Here is a 20,727-nt window from a genome sequence, read left to right as displayed (position 1 = left end):
ACACAAGACTGAAGCCAATTATCAGCGCCAGAGAAGCGCCCGAGAAGACATCGCGAACGCTTCCTGGCCATCCAGTGTAGATGTCAGTGAAACTGTTGGGAAGACAATGTGAACATTTTATTTGTACTGAATAATCTGCAGATTCTGACAGAAATCTACAGCTATCCTTTGAAGCACCGCTCCTCTCTTAAACGGCAATAAGGATCATTATTAGGTTATTTACATTATTATGTAAATAACAAAATAACTTAAAGCAAAAAATGGGAAACGTGAAGACCGAAGTCTTTATATTAAGGGCCATCAGTCAAACAATACTGTTGCTCTGGGTCTAAACAGAGCGCGTTGTGTGTGACATCTTCTTTTGCGCATGCGGGCCGCTTTGAGCGTTCACACTAGAGAGCGTTTGCTGTCGCATTTTATTTGTAGTGTGAACGAGCAGACAAAAAAAATCGGATTTGATCAAAAAATCGGAATTGAGCATTAAGACCTGCAGTGTGAACGTAGCCTTAGAATGGGCAGGCTCAGGGTTAAAATGTACCGGGTCAACAAAAACAGACTTATCAAAAATGAATGAAATGATGATGTGAGTTTATTACTTTTAACGTCAGATGGGACGTGAGAATAAAAGTCATTGTCACTCACCACTGTGAGTTGCTCAGCAATGTCCAGTGTATGGCGGCGGGTGCGCCGCTTCCTTTGAACAGAGGAAGCTGGCGGAGCGAGCAACTGAGTCTCTGGTGCACAGAACGGTGACACTGAGGCTGGAGCGTGAGCACCTGAAGCCACACGGAGGACTCCCACTTGAAGCGGGCAAGGCTTGGATGCAGGCGGAGCAACAGGTGGGGACTTTCGGCAGCTCTTGGGACCTCCGAGAACCAGCCGAGTCCCACGGAAAATGCGCTCGTAGTCGGGAGCACGCCACGGCTTCCAGCGGAGCTCGCTCGTTGAGCTCGCGGTCTGCTGAGTCCATAATATGGTCAGGTCGCATACAGCCAGACTGTATGCGTTTGCAAGAGAGGACTCAAACGCAGACCAAAAACTGAACGTGATGTGGATTTAACAAAAAAAACAAGCCGTTTATTGAAGCTAGGAAACAAGGTACAAACAAAGGGCAGAGGTGAAACTAAATAATAACCTAAACTGGGTGACCTAAAACTAAACATGAAAAAACCTTAAGCATGGTGAACTGAAATGGATACCTGAAGTTGTGACGTGGATGAGCAGACGACCTGACAAATAATGACTGAAGACACACGGACTAAGTACACACAGGAGGATATATTATTAATCCTTTATTTATCCAGGTAAAAATTTCATTGAGATTAAAAATCTCATTTCCAAGAGAGACCTGGCATCATGGCAACAAAAGTCACATACCACATAGGTATATAACATTTAAAACAAATACAATATTCCATACAAACGTGTAAAATATACAATAACAGATCAAATTAAGAGTACATTAAAAACAATCACACTGAGTAAAAGAGCTGTTCTCTCGTTCCTTTAAGACAGACTTAAACTCTCCCAAGGTAACCAATTCTGATAATTTCAGTTCCTTCTGCAGATTATTCCAGGAAGCAGGGGCAGCGTATTTAAAAGCCCTTTTCCCCAATTCTGTTCTGATTTTTGGGACAATCAATTGTATGATTTTGTTCGAACGAAGGTTGTATTGGTTGTGGTTTTTACACATATAAACACATAAATAAGATGGAACCAGCCCAAGGAGAGATTTATAGATAAAGATCAACCAATGGGAGAGTCTACGAATATGCAAAGATAGACATTTAGCAGCAGCATACAAAGAACAATGATGTACATGATTTCCATAGCCAGTAATAAAACGTAAAGCACAATGGTACACAGTATCCAACCTCTTTAGGTAGTGGGCAGGTGCATTCATAAAAAGCAGGTCACCATAATCTAATAAAGGTAAAAAGGTTGCACGAATCAAATGTTTTCTCACTTGGAGGGAGAAACAGGATTGGTTTCTAAAAAAGTAACCTAGTTTTAGTTTTAACTTCGACACAAGCCTTTGAATGTGAGTCTTAAATGACAAATTCTGATCTATAATGATCCCTAGATACTTGTAAGATGTGACCATTTCAATTTCAGATCCTTGAATTGTTTTAATCTTAGGAGACGTAGCTAACAACTCTTTGCCATTTGAGAATAACATGAACTTGGATTTCTCTGGATATAACACCAACTTAAGTTGAATTAAATGGGACTGAACGACATCAAAGGCAGACTGCAGAAATTGCAGGGTTTGTGCTACTGAAGGGGATGAACAATAAATAATTGTATCATCTGCATAAAGATGAAATGCTGCATTTGACAAATTATCACAAAGGTTGTTTATGTAAAGAGAAAATAGCAATGGCCCTAATATGGAGCCCTGCGGAACTCCTTTGGATACTGGGAGAAAAGAGGAAGAAGACCCAGCAGCACGGACATAATAATGAGGGAAATGGAAACACATGGGGAAACAGCTGACACACATGAACATAATGAATTCACAAGGGGAGAGTAAAACTAAAAACATTGAACATAGGAACTGTAACGTCGGGTTGTGTTTAGTGTTTGAGAGGAGGGGGTAAAAACACTTAGTAGGATAGTCGAAAGAATACACACTCACACTGGCATTGGGAATTCCACAGTGTGTTCTTTAATATACCTTCTCTTCATCAACCATATAAGCCCAGTTGAACGGCTGCAGCTTAACAAACATAGCGCACAGTGTTTGTACAACCCATAACATTGCAAACAAAGGTGTCTGGAGAGGTAAAATATGAAATCCGTCCCTCCTCATGCACTAGCGGGCAAGCACATGTCCACACAATCACAGAGAGGGCAGTGGCGCATACTGATGACAACATTAACCCTCGACTTGGGTTGTCTTAAAGACACACCACACCATTGTGACTGTTACAGAACACAGGACCCCTTCAAAATAAAACAGCAAACATAATGAGATGCAGACATGACAACCTGAACTTGACAACATAAGACACAGACATGAAGGGCAAGGGAGACTTAACAGGGGTTGGAAGACACAAGGGGAATCTAATAACAAATGAACTAGAAAAACGAATGAGCGTAACCATATACTATAAACATCAAAATAACTAAAACTCAAAACACTGGGTAATAAGACCCAGGATCGTGACATTTATTTACTTGATTCCTGTCATAATCAGGTTATAGCCAAGTAATAAACTGTGATTTTACATCTGCATGCTGGGACAGAAACACCAATATACAATGTGTAAACACATGTATGCATAAATTCACCAACTGAAACAGTACACATAGATTATTTACATTGTGAGTAATAATGCAACCAGCATTTTTGTATGAGCAGAGCAATGAATAAAGATACACATGACTCTATATACACACACAGTGCACATAGCTGTGGACACACTGATATACAATATAAACACATCGGCTCAGTTTAGCTGAAACTATCTAATTTAACAGCCATGCAACCATGCCTTTAGGTTTTTGCTCTTTAGACACGTGATGATTTAAATTCTTCAGTCAGTTTAGAAACTTCATTTGTATTATGCTGAGATTAGTTTTTACTATTTAATCTGCCATGTTTGCTATGAATAGGGTGGATTGCACAACTATATGCATGTCTTTACTTCTCTTTCTAGCCTTGCTAGAAGGGGAAAAATAAAACACTAAAGTCAGGGGATCAAACATCATCTCTAAAGTTATGGACTGTAACACTATATAAGCATAATACTGGAAAAAAATGTGCTCAAATGTCATGGCTAAAAAACATACTATTACAAAAATGTAGGATATTTCCCATAGTCTGACTATTTCATAAGCGGTCCTTGCCTTTTATGGTAAATGTAGAAAACAAGCTCAAAGAGGCAGGACAAATGAGGAGTAGGCTAGTACACAGTTGGTGCATTATGGGCTTTCCCATGTGAACAAGGCGTCCTGCCAGCATCGCCAGGCGAGACACTGTGTTTTTCTTTATGATCCCTGTAGCAGCAGCAGGCGTCAACATCATGCTACAAGCCATGTAATATTTTCCATGGTACCAGGCTCACTTTGGCTTCAATAGTAATTTTCAGCAGCAACCTTTCACCACTTTCTGAAGACCAGCCTGAAACAAGTGTTTGTGCAATTAAAGTGCCCCAAGGTCTTTGCTAAACAGAGCTAAACAGAGTACTGCACAAGCACTGTGTACCTCCAGACTATTTCTCATTTGATCGTATCTTTTTGATTAAATGAAAACACTCTGGTTAATAAATAATGGACACAAAAAAGTTTGTGACTTCCCTAAATTGGCTAGAAGCACAAGCCCAAAGAAAAGTGTTGTCCCTGAATTTAGCTTTACCTCAGACTTTAATACTGTTCGTAAATTCCTCAGTACTGCAGGGGTCTGGTGTGCCTTTTGATTTAACGCAGTAAGAAAGGAATGCTGCTGATATGCCCTTTTGAGTCTATAGTATTTCATAGAGTAATTGCTTAGATGATGGCAATAATATAACACTTTCAACATTGTTTCTTTCCTTGACACGCCAAGTTCTTTTCGTAGTTCTCACAACGATTGAAGTGGTGTATTCTTAACAGTGGTATCTTATTTATGATAGTAGGGAGTTCATGCTTGAGCACAATAAGTTCTCAGTGAAGGTCCCTGGTTTCCTGCCATCAGTAGAAAAAGGCAGCTGACTTCAGGCTCACACAGTTTGTTCCCTCCAGTTATATCCAGGTTCTCTGAATACTGCCTGCAGCTTCCCCAAATGGTGTTGCTGTTGTCTTTTGAAGTGGCATTTGGAGTTTTTCATGTAAATGAATGATGTTAATATTTAACTGAATTCATTGTCTGCACTGACCTGTTGCTGTGTTGTGGATTTTTGTGAAGCGGGATGACGTACATGCAGTATTTCATTATTATTTTCAAAGGATACAGGTATTAAAGGGATATTAAAAGGATCTGTCACCTTATTCTTTTTAAATTATGAATGGATGGCAGCCTTTACCTCCTTTTCACCTATGAGGTGCTGGTGCCATTACAGGTGGGGAATCATCTTTGTCTTGGTGCCATTTGAGAAACAAGCACAGATATGAGGAAGGGAACAATCCACAGTGTTACTTAGCACATTTGAGGTAAATGTTTTGGGAAGGGAAATGGAATGGATGTAATCTGTGGGCTACATCTGCAATCATCAGTTAATTTTCCTTTTGGTGACTCCTCATAAGCCCCTGGCATTAATAGTTCCAGCTTTCAGCACTGTAATTTTGTTCTGGTGTGCTGATGGTAACTTTTGGTACTGGCATCAGTATTTATTTATTTATTTATTTATTTTTTGTGGTAATGTATGGAATAGGTTGGTAGAAAAGAAGTGTCTTTCTGTCAACCAGTTGATCCACAAGTTGGTCCAGACTCTCCATCAAACTATTGCCACTGCCATGAAATTCCATAGAAATGCTCATGGCCAGCAAAAGATAAATTCTAATGAATATGGATAAGCATTCATGGTTTCCAGTGGATGAACCCAACTTATTGCCTTAGCTGTCAGTTGGTTGAAGATTTTACCTATGCAAGGAAATCAGATTATTCCATATAAAATCAGCTAAACATGAGAAGAGTTCCCACTTGCCAAAGTAAATGTGTGAAATAAATGTTTCAGTGGCATACACTGAAATCTTTGAACGTTTTTTTGAAGCCATAAAAAAATGACCTTCAAGCAATGAAAACTGTCTAAAAAGACTTTTGGGTAAAGATTTTTTTATGCCCATGTGTGATCAGGTGACTGTTTGAAACTAGTTAGTGTATATGAAAGGTCTCCTGTTGATCTAAAATTTAATCCCAGGGTCATCTTCTAGTCATGATTCATGTGCCTAGCTCCTACTGAAGAACATCTGAGGGATCAAATTTCAAACTACCCTTATGTGCTTTGAGCACCTCGCCCTTCGTCCGTTTTCATAGTCTAAAGGTACAATTTTCTATCACTTCAATTGATATGCAGACATTATTGTACAAATATAGAAATAAATAAATACATTCTTAGGGGGTTGTTGGGAGGCACACACTGATTTTCCATGGAAAGACCCAGTATCTATTGGATGGATTAGTACAAAATTCAGCAGAGACATTCATGGACAAGCATAACAATAGAGTGTATAGTTTTGACCCAGTTTTTTTTAAACTAAAGTCTGCATGCAAAGTTCATCTTTGCTCTAAGGCCATATATGAAGGCATCTTCATCTTATATAATACATAAGTACCCAATATATGAGTGGAGCTAAGATGCTGAAGCTGGAGCTTAATATCTTGCCTTTAAAAGATAAATTCTATATAATTGCATCAGGAAATCCCAAACTGTGTGAACTCTCTTCCGCTTGTTATCTGATTCTGACTCCCACTGAGTGAAGAAATGCTGCCTGAAGGAAGGTGGCTGATGCTATTGATAGTCAGCAAGGGCAGTTAGGATTAGTTTAGCAGTGAAGTAATCATTAGTGATATATTTCAGTAGTAGAAAGTAGGTTGCATTTCTTCAGACTACACTGATAAATATTTATGAGCATGGTTGTATCTAAATTTCTATATCTAGCAATACAGATGACACACTATCAAGCAAGTGATGGCTGTTGTTTTGTGGAAACGTGGGGAAATATGGGTCTTAATCTTCTGGCTGTAATGGTAGGGACTTTGTTTTGTATGCAGCTCAAGAAGGATCTTATCCTTAAGCAGAGTGACATTTACTTTCAGCTTAACCAAAAGGACCCGTCCCATCCTGGCAACAAACGGCAGGTGGAATTGAGTTTACTGTGAAAGTGTGAGTATAAATCACAAATACAGTGACATAGAAATGTAACAAAAAGAGAAATAGCAGAGAGAAACTCAAGGATGATGTCTTTCTGAGGACTGCATGCCTGAAATTTTGAGAGGAAGGGGAAAATACCAACAGTTAGCCTTTCTTCAGATAGTCCGTATTTATATGCTTACATAAATCTTAACAGCAAAAAATAGAATCATAAAAAGATAGTTCACAATCAATAGTTTCTAGATAGGGTATTATGAAAAAGCTGTAGTATATCCCAGGAAAAGGAGTAAAGGACCAAGGAGTGGACTGTTGCCAAAGTAAATGTATAAAAAGAAATGTTATGCAACTCAAATCTTTAGATATAGGTCCAAAGAAATCTTTGGAGATTGGTCCAAAGATTTATGGGTGACACATGGGGCCATACGCATGCATGCTATGGCTAAGGTAGCTAGAGCAGGTTGTCAGCTAATCGAAAGGTTAGGTTTGATCCCTTGCTCCTCCAACGTGCATGTTGAAGAATTTGTGGGCTGGATGACAAACCCTGATCTGTCCCCAATGCAACCATGTGAGTGTTAGATTAAAAATGTACGAATGGGTGAATGAGGGTTTTAGTACGATATACAGTGATGTGAAAAAGTATTTGCTCTCTTCCTGATTCCATTTTTGTTTTGTATTTTTGTCATGGTTAAATGTGACAAATTTCAATATTAGACAAAATAACACAAGTCAAGACCAAATGCAGTTTCTAAGTGAAGGTATTTATTATTAAGGGGGAAGATAATTCAAACGTACACGGCCCTGCATGAAAAAATTAAATGGTAAAATGGTAAATGGTCTGTATTTGTATAGCGCTTTACTTGGTCCTAAGGACCCCAAAGCGCTTTACACTACACACAATCATCCACCCATTCACACACACATTCACACACTGGTGATGGCAAAATACAAATTACAAATTTGTAAATTACTGCCCACATAAACAATAATAACTGGTTGGGCCATACTTAGCAGCAACAACTGCAATCAAGTGTTTGCTATAACTAGCAATGAGTCTGTTGCAGCCCTGTGGAGGAATTTTGGTCCTCTCATCTTTGCAGAATAGGGTTTTTCTAGCTTGAACCGCCTTTTTAAGGTAATATCACAGCATCTCAACCGGATTTAGGTCAGGACTTTGATTGACCCACTCCAAAGTCTTCCTTTTTTCCCCTTAAGTCATTCAGAGGTGGGTTTCCTCGTGTGTTTTCGATCATTGTCCTGTGGTAGAACCCAAGTCCGCGTCAGGACAGGTCATGAACAGATTACCCACAATTTTGGTAAATTGCGGTAAATTGATGCTTCCATTTTCTTCCAGGTCCTGAAACAGCAAAACAGCCCAAGACCATCACACTACCCCATCATATTTTACTGTTAGTATGATGTTCCAAACACTTTTTCACACCCTTAAAATAAACACCTTCATTTACAAACTGCATTTTGTTTCAGTTGTGTCATTGTCTTCTAATATTTAAATTTGTTTGATGATGTTTAACAACTAAGTGGGACAAGCATACAAAAAAATAGGAATGGGGAAACACTTTTTCACACCACTGTAATTACCAATCCATTTACATTACAGTGATCGCTTACAGGAAAGGGCTATTTATGCATTACTTTTGTAGTTTGTATGCAGCTAATTCACGGATTTACCTTGGAATCATTTGCAAAGGTATGCCCATTATAACCATATTTTTACTTACACTACAATTTGGAGAAAAACCTTTTAGCTCTGACTCGTCAGGGTATGGGCAGGATATCTGGTTCTCAGATTTTTAGTAACCTTTGTGTTTCATGATGGGGTCTCCATAGGTCAGGCTTGTTCTGATGACGATCCATCCAGAAAATTGAGCTCTGGGGAAGTGTTTGGGAAGAATTGAAGGCTTCAAGCCCTTTGAGTCGTGTTGTCCAATACACTGCCGAGCATGTTTTGTTGTGTTATGTGGTGGGGAGCGACAGCTAACATCAGTTTGTGCTGACTGCTCAAATAGAAAAGCGGTATATAAGCCATGTTACATGCTACGTCCATATGATCTTCTGCAGTCTTGATGTGGGTGGCATGGATACCAGGAACCAAGGTTTCCAAGCAAAACATTGCACACTAAAAAGGTGCCTAAAGTTAATACCCTTTATCTTTCAGTCATTTTAATCTTGTGGTTTTTTTTATAGATCATAAAAAACACCATGACTTGCTTCACCTTTTAAATTGCTACTTATATAATAACGTATTCTCTTTTTACAACAATATTTCAATAATTATAACGCACCAACATAATAGGTAGTTTCAACACTTTAGCTGAGAAGGCTCTTTACTTTTATGGAGGTGGAATATCGAATGAAGGACTTTCTAAGTGCTGGTGCACTTTCTGTGTGGAGTTTACATGTTCTCTCTGTGCCTGAGTGGGCTTTCACTGATTTCCTCCCACAGTCCAAAGACATCCATATTAGGGTGATTCTAAATTGTCTGTAGGTTTGGATTTAAGTGGTAATTGTAGTCTGTCTGTGCGTACTGGCAGCCTGCAATACAACATGTCTATCTAGCAGACAATCATTGTCTCTCATGTTAACTGTTTATGCAGAGCCACTGTATTGTACTGTCCACTACATTTTATACTCTGTAATACTGAGACACTTTGTGGACATCTGATATCTGCTGCTCATTTATTTATTTTGACTGTATTTAGTAAATCATTTTTGCTCAGTTTTATTGTGAATTTTAGCTATTTTACTTAATAAATCCACTTTCTCCTTCTTTTGGTTGATCCCTTTGGGGGTCATCACAGATCATCTGCCTCCATTTTACCCTATCTCTAACAGCCTTTTCTGTCACACTAAGTTCTGTATATCCTCCTTCACAATATCTTCTCTTGTACTCTTGCCTGGGAGCTTCATATTTCATATTGTTTGGCCAGTATATCCACTATCCCTCCTCTGCACATGTCCAAACCATCTGAGCCTCATCTGTCTAACTTTGTCTCTAAATATCACCTAAGCTATCTCTCTGATATGGTCATTTCTAATCCTGTTCATCCTGGTCACTCTCAACAAAAATAACCATCACTAGAAATACACTGAGTGAATTTATGAAGCCAGCTTTTAAAATAGTTTTTTAAAATACTGATGCATTGTATTTTATTATTTTCATTTATATTTTTACATATTGAGCACCTTTAATTAGCTTTTAGCATAACATTCTGTTGGATTTTATTAAGAATTTTGCATTTAGGCCACCTTCATTTTTTAAATGTTATTTTATGTGATTAATTGAGCTCATTTCTTTCTTGCATTTTATTGTTTCCACTTTATTGAAATATTTGTTTTGCTTTGTATTTCTTAGATATGTATTCATTCTGCCTTATTAAAGGTATTTTGTTTTAGGTTATGTTTAATGTCATGCTGACATTGCTCTTTGCTCATATGCTTTTAGTGCTATTTTTTGTTTTGTTTTTTTTCTGTTCCTTTCTTTTCTCATTTCTTTTCATATTTCTCACCGTGTTCATTATCTAATAGTTTGCGTGTTGTTTAAATTAACTGATTAGAAAGTTAAAACGAGACATTTGTGTGCGCATGCGCCATGACGAAACCAAAAATAAGGAAGTTGATGTAGTTTATAATAGGTGTAAACAATGCTGTGTTTGTGGCGCCGCTGAGAGCATTCCGAGCTACATGGACACAAGTGTGCTGTTTGTACATACCTCAGATAATGGTGAGAGAAGGAAACGCGCATTATGTGTTCGCGACTGTCTGTTAATGTTTGCTAGCTTTTGATAGCATAACTTCTAAATGGCTAATGTTCTAGCTAATTAGGTAACCAAAGTTCGCTAGCATTAATGCGCACTGGTACACAGTAAAATAATGGCGATTTGCTACGGTAAGTCAGGGTTTGTGAATTTAAGTGATGCTAGTAACTCTGCTTTATGTCGTATTATCGTAGTTCAGTGAATAAGGGAAGTCAATATTGCACACGCACCCCTACCGTCTTATTAGTTACATATGTGTATATTATATTTCCTTTAATTTCTCACAGTGTTTTTTTTTAATCATTCCCCAAATTACTAAAGTTAATTTTTCTTCATTTAAAAAATAAATGAAGAAAAAAAAAGTCATCAAGATAAGTCCCCCTGAAAATAATTTTGTGATTCACTACGACATTATTGACATAACCCTGAGCTTTCCTGATCACAAATGGCTCTGTGTCGAATCGATGTGACAGCTGTCAGCAAAATAACAAGATGTTTCTGATTGCTCCTGTATACTGTGTTGATATAGCGTCCACAGTTTTTATTCACTGACTTAGTCTTCCTTTTTGGGATCCAAATTAAACACAACACAGGCCTTAAGAGAAATCCGATCACAGGAGTACTCAGATTTCTCTGAGTTCTTCTGGGGTAGGTCAGTGTTTCTGTATTTATTTTGGTTTTTATATTTTCTTTATTTTCTTGAATGGATGCTGCGTCATGTGAAGCAGAATAATCGGTTAAATTGTTTTTATTAACACTGACTTGCTTATTCGCGATGCATACGAGAAACTGTGTGTGGAATAGAAGCAGTGACCCTCACAAAATTCTCTTGAGTTGTTATCTGCAAGGATTTGTTACTGAAAAGATGGGGGCGGGGGAGTTCCCCTATTCCTTTTCACAAAATCTCTCTTCTATAATAAATACTTTAAATCAAGCTATTCCATGACCTTGCCTGATTTGAATGTTAACCGGTTTATCTGAGGAAGTTATCTGTTCACTGTTTACATGTTCAAGCAGAAGTGGAAATGAAAAGAGCAGATGAGTGTATCCCGGTCACTGGCCTCTCTGTCTTTTTACTGGGATTGCCATTTCAGCGGCATTTCATGGTTCCTATAAAACGTATCTGTGTTGAGAGCATGTATAAGTTTGACGACTGTGATGGATGTTGAGTAATCTTTTCTATTTCTAAATGCTTTGGGCAGTTTTATAAATCAGTGAGCAGAATCCTTTTTTTTTTCTTTCCCTATCAATGTTGAGCTTTAGTTGTCAGGTTGTTTTTCTCTGGATAGATCAAAAATAGACGGCTCTCCTTCAGCTCACGACACCGAACGAGATAAATGTAGCCATCTTGGATGATTACCTGTCTGTGCTTCTCTCTCCAAACAGCTTCTATGCCATAATGATGACAACTAGAAGCAACATGCTCACTGCTGGAATATCTAACAATAAGGTCAAATACTCACGGCTGGCTGCTGATGATGATGGTTACATAGACTTACAGGTGAGAGACTTTGTAGATTGATGACAGAATGTTACTAAAACATTTCTCCACCACCAGCAGTGATTTGTTATGAATCGTTAAATAATGATTCTGTGTAAAAGCTGAGGCCCTCTGTAATTAAAATGACTTTGCAAAAGTTTTAGGCATGATAAATGAAGCTGCTTTCAACAGTAATATCATGAGTAGGTCGTACATAGTTAACTTACAAACAAAGTGGAGTAAACGTGGAAGACAAATAATGAAATTACTGGGTAGTGTGATCACTGTTTGCATTTAAAAGAGTGCCAGTTCTCTTTGTTATATTGGCATTATTTCTAAATTACTTGCCAGGTAGGTTGTTCCAAGTATCTTGGAAAATGTTCACAGTACTTTGGATTTAGGCAATCCCAGCATCTTTCCATGTAATCTTAGGAAGAATTCATGATTTTGAGATTAGTACTATACAGAGGAGCTTTCCAATTGTCATGGGGCAAGAGATATTTCTTGTTGCTAAACATGGAAGCAAGCTGATCTGGAGATGGGGAAATTCTAATTGCATTAAAGTAGATTAGATTGAGTAGCTGCCTCATGAAATCATATGATATCAATATATTCTGATGTACAAAATTGAAAAGTAACTATATTTTTCCACAATTTCACTTTTCACAGTTCAAGAAACCCCCTCCAAAGATCCCATACAAGGCGATTGCACTGGCAATATTCCTGTTTCTGATTGGCTCTTTACTAATTATCTTTGGGGCCCTTCTTCTGGCAGAAATCATACCGGTTGAGGTGAGTTTGGTTAGTGTGTTTAATATCTGTTCAAAAAAATTTACATTGATGGAGCCTTTACACCAAAAATAATTTTACTGTAAAGAAATGAAGGACTTTGTCCTTAAACAGAAATGATGTGTGAATTCACAGAAAATGTCATATTGTGCACTTTGTGAAAAAAAGAAAAGAAAAAAAGAAACGTTGAATAAAAAAAATAGATACTAAAAATTGAAAAATAAAAGTGTATTTGTTACTTGCTCTGGTGAAATGCCATAGGTTATATATTTTGTTATTAAGAAGAGTAAAACTTATGAAAATACAGTTTCAAAGTTTAAGCCTTTAAAATGATCCGCATTTTCCAAAGCCATCCTGTGGGCCAGATTGGGACCCTCTGGTGGGCTTTTCCTGGCCCATGGGCCATACACTGACTTTTCAGTGAAACATGTCTACAGCCTTTAGGTTGAAAAACAATTTCCTTGTCTGCTGCCAAAAAACGGTTAGTGTTTACCAAGTCATTTTCTTTTGTTCCTCTTTTCTGAAATCCAACGGTAAGGCTTGTGTCAGGAATACAAGCCCCCAGAAATTCATTTGTGAAGGAACTCCTGTCTGAGCCACTCCTGTCTTCTTCTGTTTAAAACGTATTTAGAGCTACAGATGGGTGACAAATCAAAGGGAAAACAAAGATAAATGTTTAGCTTCCAAGACTTGGATTATGTCTCATCCTGGACTAACTACTATTTCTAATGGGGATTGTGATTAAATGTTCTTTTTAGTCTAGGACTATGCTCAAAATGATTATGAAGCAGGCTGAAAGTTAGGTTTTTCACTGCCACATGCTGCCAGAGCAGCTTCAGTGTGCTGTCATGTTATCACTGATATAACAACGCTATGCCTTATTTAGCATGTACAACAAAGACACAAGCCAAACATTTGTGAGAGCGCGAGCAGTGTGTCGGCCTGTGCTAAAAGGGTACTACTTCAGTAGTATTGGCTATAAGAGATCAGACCTTCAGATAAGCACAATACTTTATAAATATGCAAGAAAACTGTTCCTGCTAAAATGTGGAAACAACAAGCTTGTTTCACCATTTCAGGAAAAAATGCAGTCGAGTGCACCCAGGCTATGAAAGCACGTGAGGAGGTGATGTGCAATCCAAAATTAAACAAATGACTCACCTGAGCATCACTGGAGCAATTAACTGCACTCATATGACTGGAAGAGTAATCACAATACAACACGACAGATAATAAAACTGAAAGATATTTTATATGTGACAACAATATACAGTTCCTTACAGAGTTGGACTGACAATCTGGTGTTATCTATACTTTTGTTGTTAAAATGTTATGTCTCAAACAAGTACTGAATGCTTTTTATATTTTTAGTAGTGTGTCACACAAACAGTAAATATTGTCAAAAAAATTAAGACGTCTTTGGGGGTGCTATGGTTCATTTTGAGGTATACTTTTACCTCAAATTTCCAGGGAAAACTTTGCCAAAGCTACTTTTGTGATTACATTTGATTCATGCTGTGTCACTATTGTTGCAAAATAATGCTGCTGCTCCTGCTGGCACCTTGTGGCAAAAGATTCACACTTCAAATTAGGCAGTCTGTCAACATTGACCGGAACTCATTGGAAAAGAAGGCTGGAATATTCCCTTTACTTTGTATTCACTAATAAATGTTGCTGCCTGCGAGCTGCAATCACAGATACAATGTTCAGTACTTCTTCTATATCAAAAAAATGTAATTATTGCATAATTTCCATTGTGATATATTGCATGTAATTGTAAGACTATGTTGCCCACCCCAAGATGGAATGCAAGTCAAATAGATATTGTCCTATTTGGGACTTTGATTAGTGTGGTGGGCACCTCTGTCTAACACAAGTTCAGTTTCTCAGAGGAATTCATTAAACCATGAATCGACCCCTTGTGCCCTGTGGATGGGGGCTTTGTTATACTTAAAGATGAGAGTAGGATAGAAATGTTTCTTCAAAGAATAACCATGATTACTGAGACCAGCTTTGTATCGATCCTTTGCGTGGAAATGCTAGAGAAATGCAACCGCATGCCCTCGCTGTAAGGGTCAAATCATCACCTCTCTCTGCATGTTACTTTATGTTCGTGTTTCTTCTGCAGCTTCCCTAAGATTTATGTATCCAGAAAATGTTTTCTACATCATTTGAAGGGCATCATCTATAATGCATTTCGGTGTTTGAAGAATAGTTTGTAGCAGTTTTGGAAATATGTGTTTCCTTTCTTACTGACAGTTGAAAAACTACCCCATTCTCATTTGAAGGTGGAGTCACCAGCTGGTTAGCTTTGTTTACCTGCTTAGTTGAACGATAACAGGGTGTGCTTGCCAAGATATGAAACTGATTAATGAGCATCTTAAATCCACACATAATCTGAAATGAATCAAAACCTAAAATGACAAGTTAGGATTTAATTGGGACTCACGTGCCACAGTATTTCTGTCTGTTTCTATGTTGTCTTTGGACAGAGCAAGAATCACTATTTGCCTGTTTTTTTTCTTTTTTTTATATAGCTGCTGTCTGTATTTATATGCTTAGCATACAGCCATTTGTGTGATATTATTCTAAAGATGTAACTCTGACAAAAGAGAACAAATAGTCTTAAACCACTCCTCATTTCTTTGTGTTTTGAGGGCAAAATGGGAAATGAGTATAGCGATTTATGGAAACGTACAGTATATAGGGCAGAAACAGTTGGTAGAATTGTATTGAGCTTGTAAGTCACTGTTTGGTATGACCACCTTTATTCTTCAACACAGCCCAAACCCTCTGAGGCAAGCTTTCTTGCAATTTCTTTAAGTAGTCTTCAGGAACAGTTCTTTAAGGACATTCAGAGCTCTTCTTTGGATGTTTGCTGCCTTTTGTTCCATTCTCTGTCAAGATGATCCCACACTGCAATGTTGAGGTGCAGGCTTTAGGGAGGCCAGTCAATGACTTTCAGTGTCACATTATGTGTTTTTCTGCCTCAGCCTTTTCTTCCTGTTTCCCTTCCTCAAGAATGGCTTCTTGACAGCTACCCTTGTACAGAGACCATTTCTGATGAAGCTTTGGTGAACAGGTGATGGATCAACTGAAAGGCCAGATGCATCTCTCAGGCCATGTGCCAGGTCTTTGCTGGACCCCCCCTATTTCTTAAGGACATAATGTTCAGAGACCGATCATCTGTTGTAGATGTTCTTTTGTTTGTTTGTTTTTGTTTTGGCCTGTGCTGCTTTTGTCCTCGTCCTTGTCTAGTTTCTTCAAATGCCTTTATTAAGCACACACTGCATAGCATGTGGAGATACCCCAAGTTATTGGCTAGCTCTTTGGGAATAATATAAAATACTATTATACACTTTTAAAATGTGTTATCTTTGATATTTTTGACTCATATGAAGTAAGTTGCTAGGTACTAGTAACAAAGGACCTAAAGATACAGTTTGACTGGTTGTTTACGAAGTTGTCTGTTATGTGTAGCCTTTCCATTCCTTGAGTTAGATGTTATCTGCCTGACTACTTGTTAACAGAAATATCTCAAATATCTAATCAACTCAGTATATCTAAAGCAACTCAGTGCACTTAGCCTTCAACTTAGAGAATGGTCCAAAAAAGAGAGCATATCCAGTGAGCATCAGCTGATAAATTTGCAGCAACTGTGTGATGCTGGCATTGTCAGTATGGACCAAAATCTCTAGAAGTGTTCTAGAGACTAGACCACAGACTCCTGTACCTTGATGAATCCATGCCAAAAATAGATAAGACAGTTCTGAAGGCATAAAGGGTTCCAGCCTGATTTGCTGACAAGAATAAGTAAACAAGACGGTCAACAGGGGCGATTTTAGCCCATTTTGGGGGTGCTTCAGCACCCCCAAAATGGGTACAAGGTCAGGAAGAACCAGGTAAAAAAACAGACAGGGAATAGTGACAGGCAAAACAGAAACTGTTAAACTGCTTGAGAGAGTTGATCACCAAAAAGTGATAGACAGATTTGCCAACCTCAAGGTGAGGCGACATAGTTTAAAATAAAATAAAAAATCTGCAGAGCCATATTACTGCAGTAAAGATCTTTTCATACATTGTATACATTGTACCATAGGCAAAGTTGCCTCCATTTTTATAATTTTATTTATCAATATTTTGTACATTTCAAGGACTCTATTTTTGGAGTGTATTTTTATATATCTGTATTATATTATACATACACATTAAAAGTGAATCTCTGTCCAAAAAATGCACTCGGTTAACTTCTTACTCACTATGATCATAATCATCATTTTCCCCCAGTAATTAAGGTTAGGATATGTATTTTTTTTATTCCAATCCATTCTTCATTTGCAGCATTTAAATAACCTTTATCTGATTTGATGGTTTTGTTACTGACTTTTCAAAATATGTGTTTTGCTTTTCTTTCACAAATGTGGGGATTAAATTGTTTTAAAATGTACAAAGCAGTAATGTCATGTTTTGTGACGAGGACCCAGGCACAGAGAGACTTAATGAATTTAAAAATCTTATGATTTAATAAAGAAATTTGCAGACTTACTCAGAGATGGTAAAATTATGATGACTGATAACGGAGACGAAGACAACAGACTATGAGGACAGGGAGGAACAGGGGTTTAAATGCACCAAGGAAACAGTCAGAGGGAACTTGGGACAACTGGAGACATTTAAGGATGCAGGAACTGACAGACATGGGAAGATGTCTCATCGTGACAAGTAAAGTTTATCTTGCCTGGCTGGGCAGCTCTCTGGGTGCTCAGCACCCCCAAAGCTCTGATCCTAGAATCGCCCCTGACGGTCAATCTGCCAGATATTCTTGTTATACATGCCTGTTTTTGGTACTATAAAGACACTTCTGTCTGCACTAATAAAGCACTGTTGGTATTACCCAGCCCTACTTTTGACACACAGTTGGAGAGCCAACAAAAAATCCAAACTTTCATCCTGAGCAGCAATTAAAACACCCCTGCTGCTGTTACTCTTGTTCTTAAATAGCTATAATTGAACAGCTGTCCTGAGATTTTATAGTCCTGCTGTCAGATTTGTGCTATGCTCTTGCTTTTACTGGTCTCAGTGCTTTTATGTGTTTCTGAATATAACTAATGATTTTGATATTTTATAGCTTGGAGTTTAAACTTCAGTGGAACCCCTCCTTTGGGGTTTTTGCTTCCTAAATTCATGACACTGAGGAGATAACTCAGCCTACACATATTCGCATTATCAGTGGGAGGGTAATGTGAATTTTTTTTAACCTACTCTGCAGATGGTATTTGCAGAAAATTTGATCTGACGTGAAGGCAGCATCAGAGTATATGAGTCTGTTGTACTTGCCAGTTATCCCACACAAGTTAAAATGGCATATCTAATACTAGGAGATTATCCAAGGTTCAAGCGATAGATACTACAGCAATAGAAATCAGACAGGTTTGTTTGCAAGAGGCTGCATGGGTTTGGGGCTAAAATAATGTTTGGTGTGTGTGTGTGTGTGTGTGTGTGTGTGTGTGTGTGTGTTAGATAACAGTTGTTATACAACTGGAACCATGTCAAGGGCTTCAGTGAACATTGTGTTGGGAACCTTTGACTCAGCCTAGTCAACCATTGTAGTGGCAAAAACAAAGAAATTAACCAAGGGAAAAGAGGTTGAAGGAATGCAGCCAATTTAGGCAATAAATTCCTATTTATTTATTTTTGAAGAGTCAAGGGTCAGTTCACCCAAATTAATGCAAAGAGACTGAAATTAAAGATCTTTTTTTCACTTCCTAATCTTCTGGGACTTTTGTATTCTTTGCCTGTTCTTCCTTAATGATTGGAGCTTGCTCACTTCTCATGGTGGTGGCTCAGTTATCATGTGGCCTAAATATAGGGCCACTGTCATGCCAACTGAGCCATCTCGTTTGGCAGGTGAGGAGAAGTCGCCTGCTGACATCCATCAGAAAAGGTGCTGTAAGTGGACACTTTACAAGACAGATAAATAGAACATTTCAGAAGCTTAATACAGACAAATGATCGACATTACCGCAGCCCAGTCCCTGTCTTTAAAAAAAAAAAAAAAAAAAAGAAGAAGAAAAAACTGGTTGAGGGTTACAGTGACTCTGAGCACAAGACTGCCATCTGGTGGTAAAATTAAACAAATTAAACACATGTCTTTGGTGTTGATGGCCTTTGCCTCCTGGTTGTTAGATGCCATGCATATGAAATGACTTATCATTTACATGAAATCTGATGTCAGACTATGAAGTCATTATGGCTGCATGCCTCATCAGCGTAGAGTGTGTTCATGTAATGCTGACAGGCAGTGTTGAGGTAAGTATGTTAAAGCATGATGGAGAACATTAGTCTTTAATGACTTCCTCTTACATTCTACTACTAAATGCAATATTTGGTATTCAGTATGTATGAAGTCTATCTAAACTTGGTTACAAAATGTAATAATGTGAGCATTAATGAGTATTTATTTAGGTAACTAACTGAAATCATAGTGTGTAAATTTCTTCTGATTACCAGATTTTCTTTATTTTTTTCTTGATGTTTTTAGCATCCCGACCGCACTATTCCTGTCATCATCATAGGGATACTCGTTTTTCTTCCGGGATTTTACCATTTGAGAATCGCCTACTATGCTGCAAAGGGTTACCGGGGTTACTCCTATGATGACATCCCAGACTTTGGCGACTGAACCAAATACCATCCAATCATCCCCTATTTTTCCTCATTGTGTATCTTGGTGCCTGCTGTTTTCTGACTGAATGTATGTATCAAAGAGTAAAACCATATAATTTTAGGATAGATATCTGTATTTGTCTGGGTGGGCTTACTGAAAGATTTATGGTGTGTGTGTGTGTGTTTGTTTTGTTTTTTTTTCTTCTCCTAACTTTCTTCCTAAAATGTGGCTTGTGTGTTCACATATCTGCCAAAGCTTTACAGAAGTTAGAGACTTTACATATATATGCAGCTTTATTAATATTAAAACACTCAGTGACTGGTGGATATCAGTCCATCTGCTTACCTGAAACAGCACATCAATGTTTTTGCTGTTACGCACCTCACTACATACATTAAGAAATGATCAGTGAGTATAGATTTTGACAGATGCCTTTAATTTACTATTCCTAGAGTGCACGACTGAGAATCGGTGTGATTATTGTATAGTACTTTAATGATGTACAAATAGGCATCTTGTATTTTAAATTTGTGGCTTCATAATGTGTTACATCGTAAAAGACGATGGGAACTTGCATGTCTCCTAAAGATTGTATTTGTATTGCTATCAAGATTTATTACTTTAATGATGTTAAGTATATTTTTTAACCAAAAAGTATCACTTCCCTTAAAAAGTATTGCCTTTTGTCTACATTTGCTTGGTTTTGAATATTTACCAAAATGTTATTTTGCATACACTTGCTGGAGTTAAAAATATTAACAACAATAAAAATGAGACTACAAATCTACAAAAAAGTTTGATGTTTTTTGTTTTTTTTATCCTTTGTGATTGTTGGGTACAGCTGGATTACATCCTCTGCAAAGTCTTTTTTTTTTTTATATGCTTTTGATGTCAGACTGCATGAATCAAAACTTGAGTGTTTAGCAAAGAATCATGACTCACTTTAATAAATAATCTGTGTTAACATGTGTCTATATCAAAAAGCGAAAGACGGGGATCAAAAAAGCAATTTTAGGAAAAACTTTCACTAAGTTAAAAAACAAACAAACCCCCAAACATCTGTCCTTTGTCTAAGAAGTACATCTGCTCTCCCCGTTTGGCCACCAACATCAGGTAAAGGACACCCTCTTGTGGTTACCGCTAAGCTGGATGCCATCAAGGGATTAAGGGCTAAAAAAAAATCTCCTTTCATCCTCTGCCTGCACAAACAAACACAGTTATTAA

At 37.8% G+C, this 20,727-nt stretch overlaps 1 protein-coding gene across 1 annotated transcript; it reads left to right on the top strand.

Moving 5' to 3' along the window:
• The first annotated feature begins 10,405 nt into the window (after positions 1-10,405).
• tmem230a (transmembrane protein 230a) lies at positions 10,406-20,297 on the top strand. Its single transcript, XM_026174331.1, has 4 exons — positions 10,406-10,533; positions 11,954-12,068; positions 12,717-12,839; positions 19,378-20,297. Exons 2-4 carry the CDS (start codon positions 11,967-11,969, stop codon positions 19,516-19,518), a joined length of 366 nt encoding a protein of 121 aa, XP_026030116.1. The 5' UTR covers positions 10,406-10,533; positions 11,954-11,966; the 3' UTR covers positions 19,519-20,297.
• Positions 20,298-20,727: the final 430 nt, after the last annotated feature.

Source organism: Astatotilapia calliptera, chromosome 7 (assembly GCF_900246225.1).
Source record: "Astatotilapia calliptera chromosome 7, fAstCal1.2, whole genome shotgun sequence".
NCBI lineage: Eukaryota > Metazoa > Chordata > Actinopteri > Cichliformes > Cichlidae > Astatotilapia > Astatotilapia calliptera.
This window is presented reverse-complemented; position numbering and strand designations above follow the sequence as displayed.

Coding starts and splice junctions, on each gene's coding strand:
- tmem230a (XM_026174331.1), top strand. CDS start 11,967: ATGATGACAACTAGAAGCAACATGCTCACTGCTGGAATATCTAACAAT. Junction 12,069..12,716: donor ATGGTTACATAGACTTACAG/GTGAGAGACTTT, acceptor CACTTTTCACAG/TTCAAGAAACCCCCTCCAAA. Junction 12,840..19,377: donor CAGAAATCATACCGGTTGAG/GTGAGTTTGGTT, acceptor TGATGTTTTTAG/CATCCCGACCGCACTATTCC.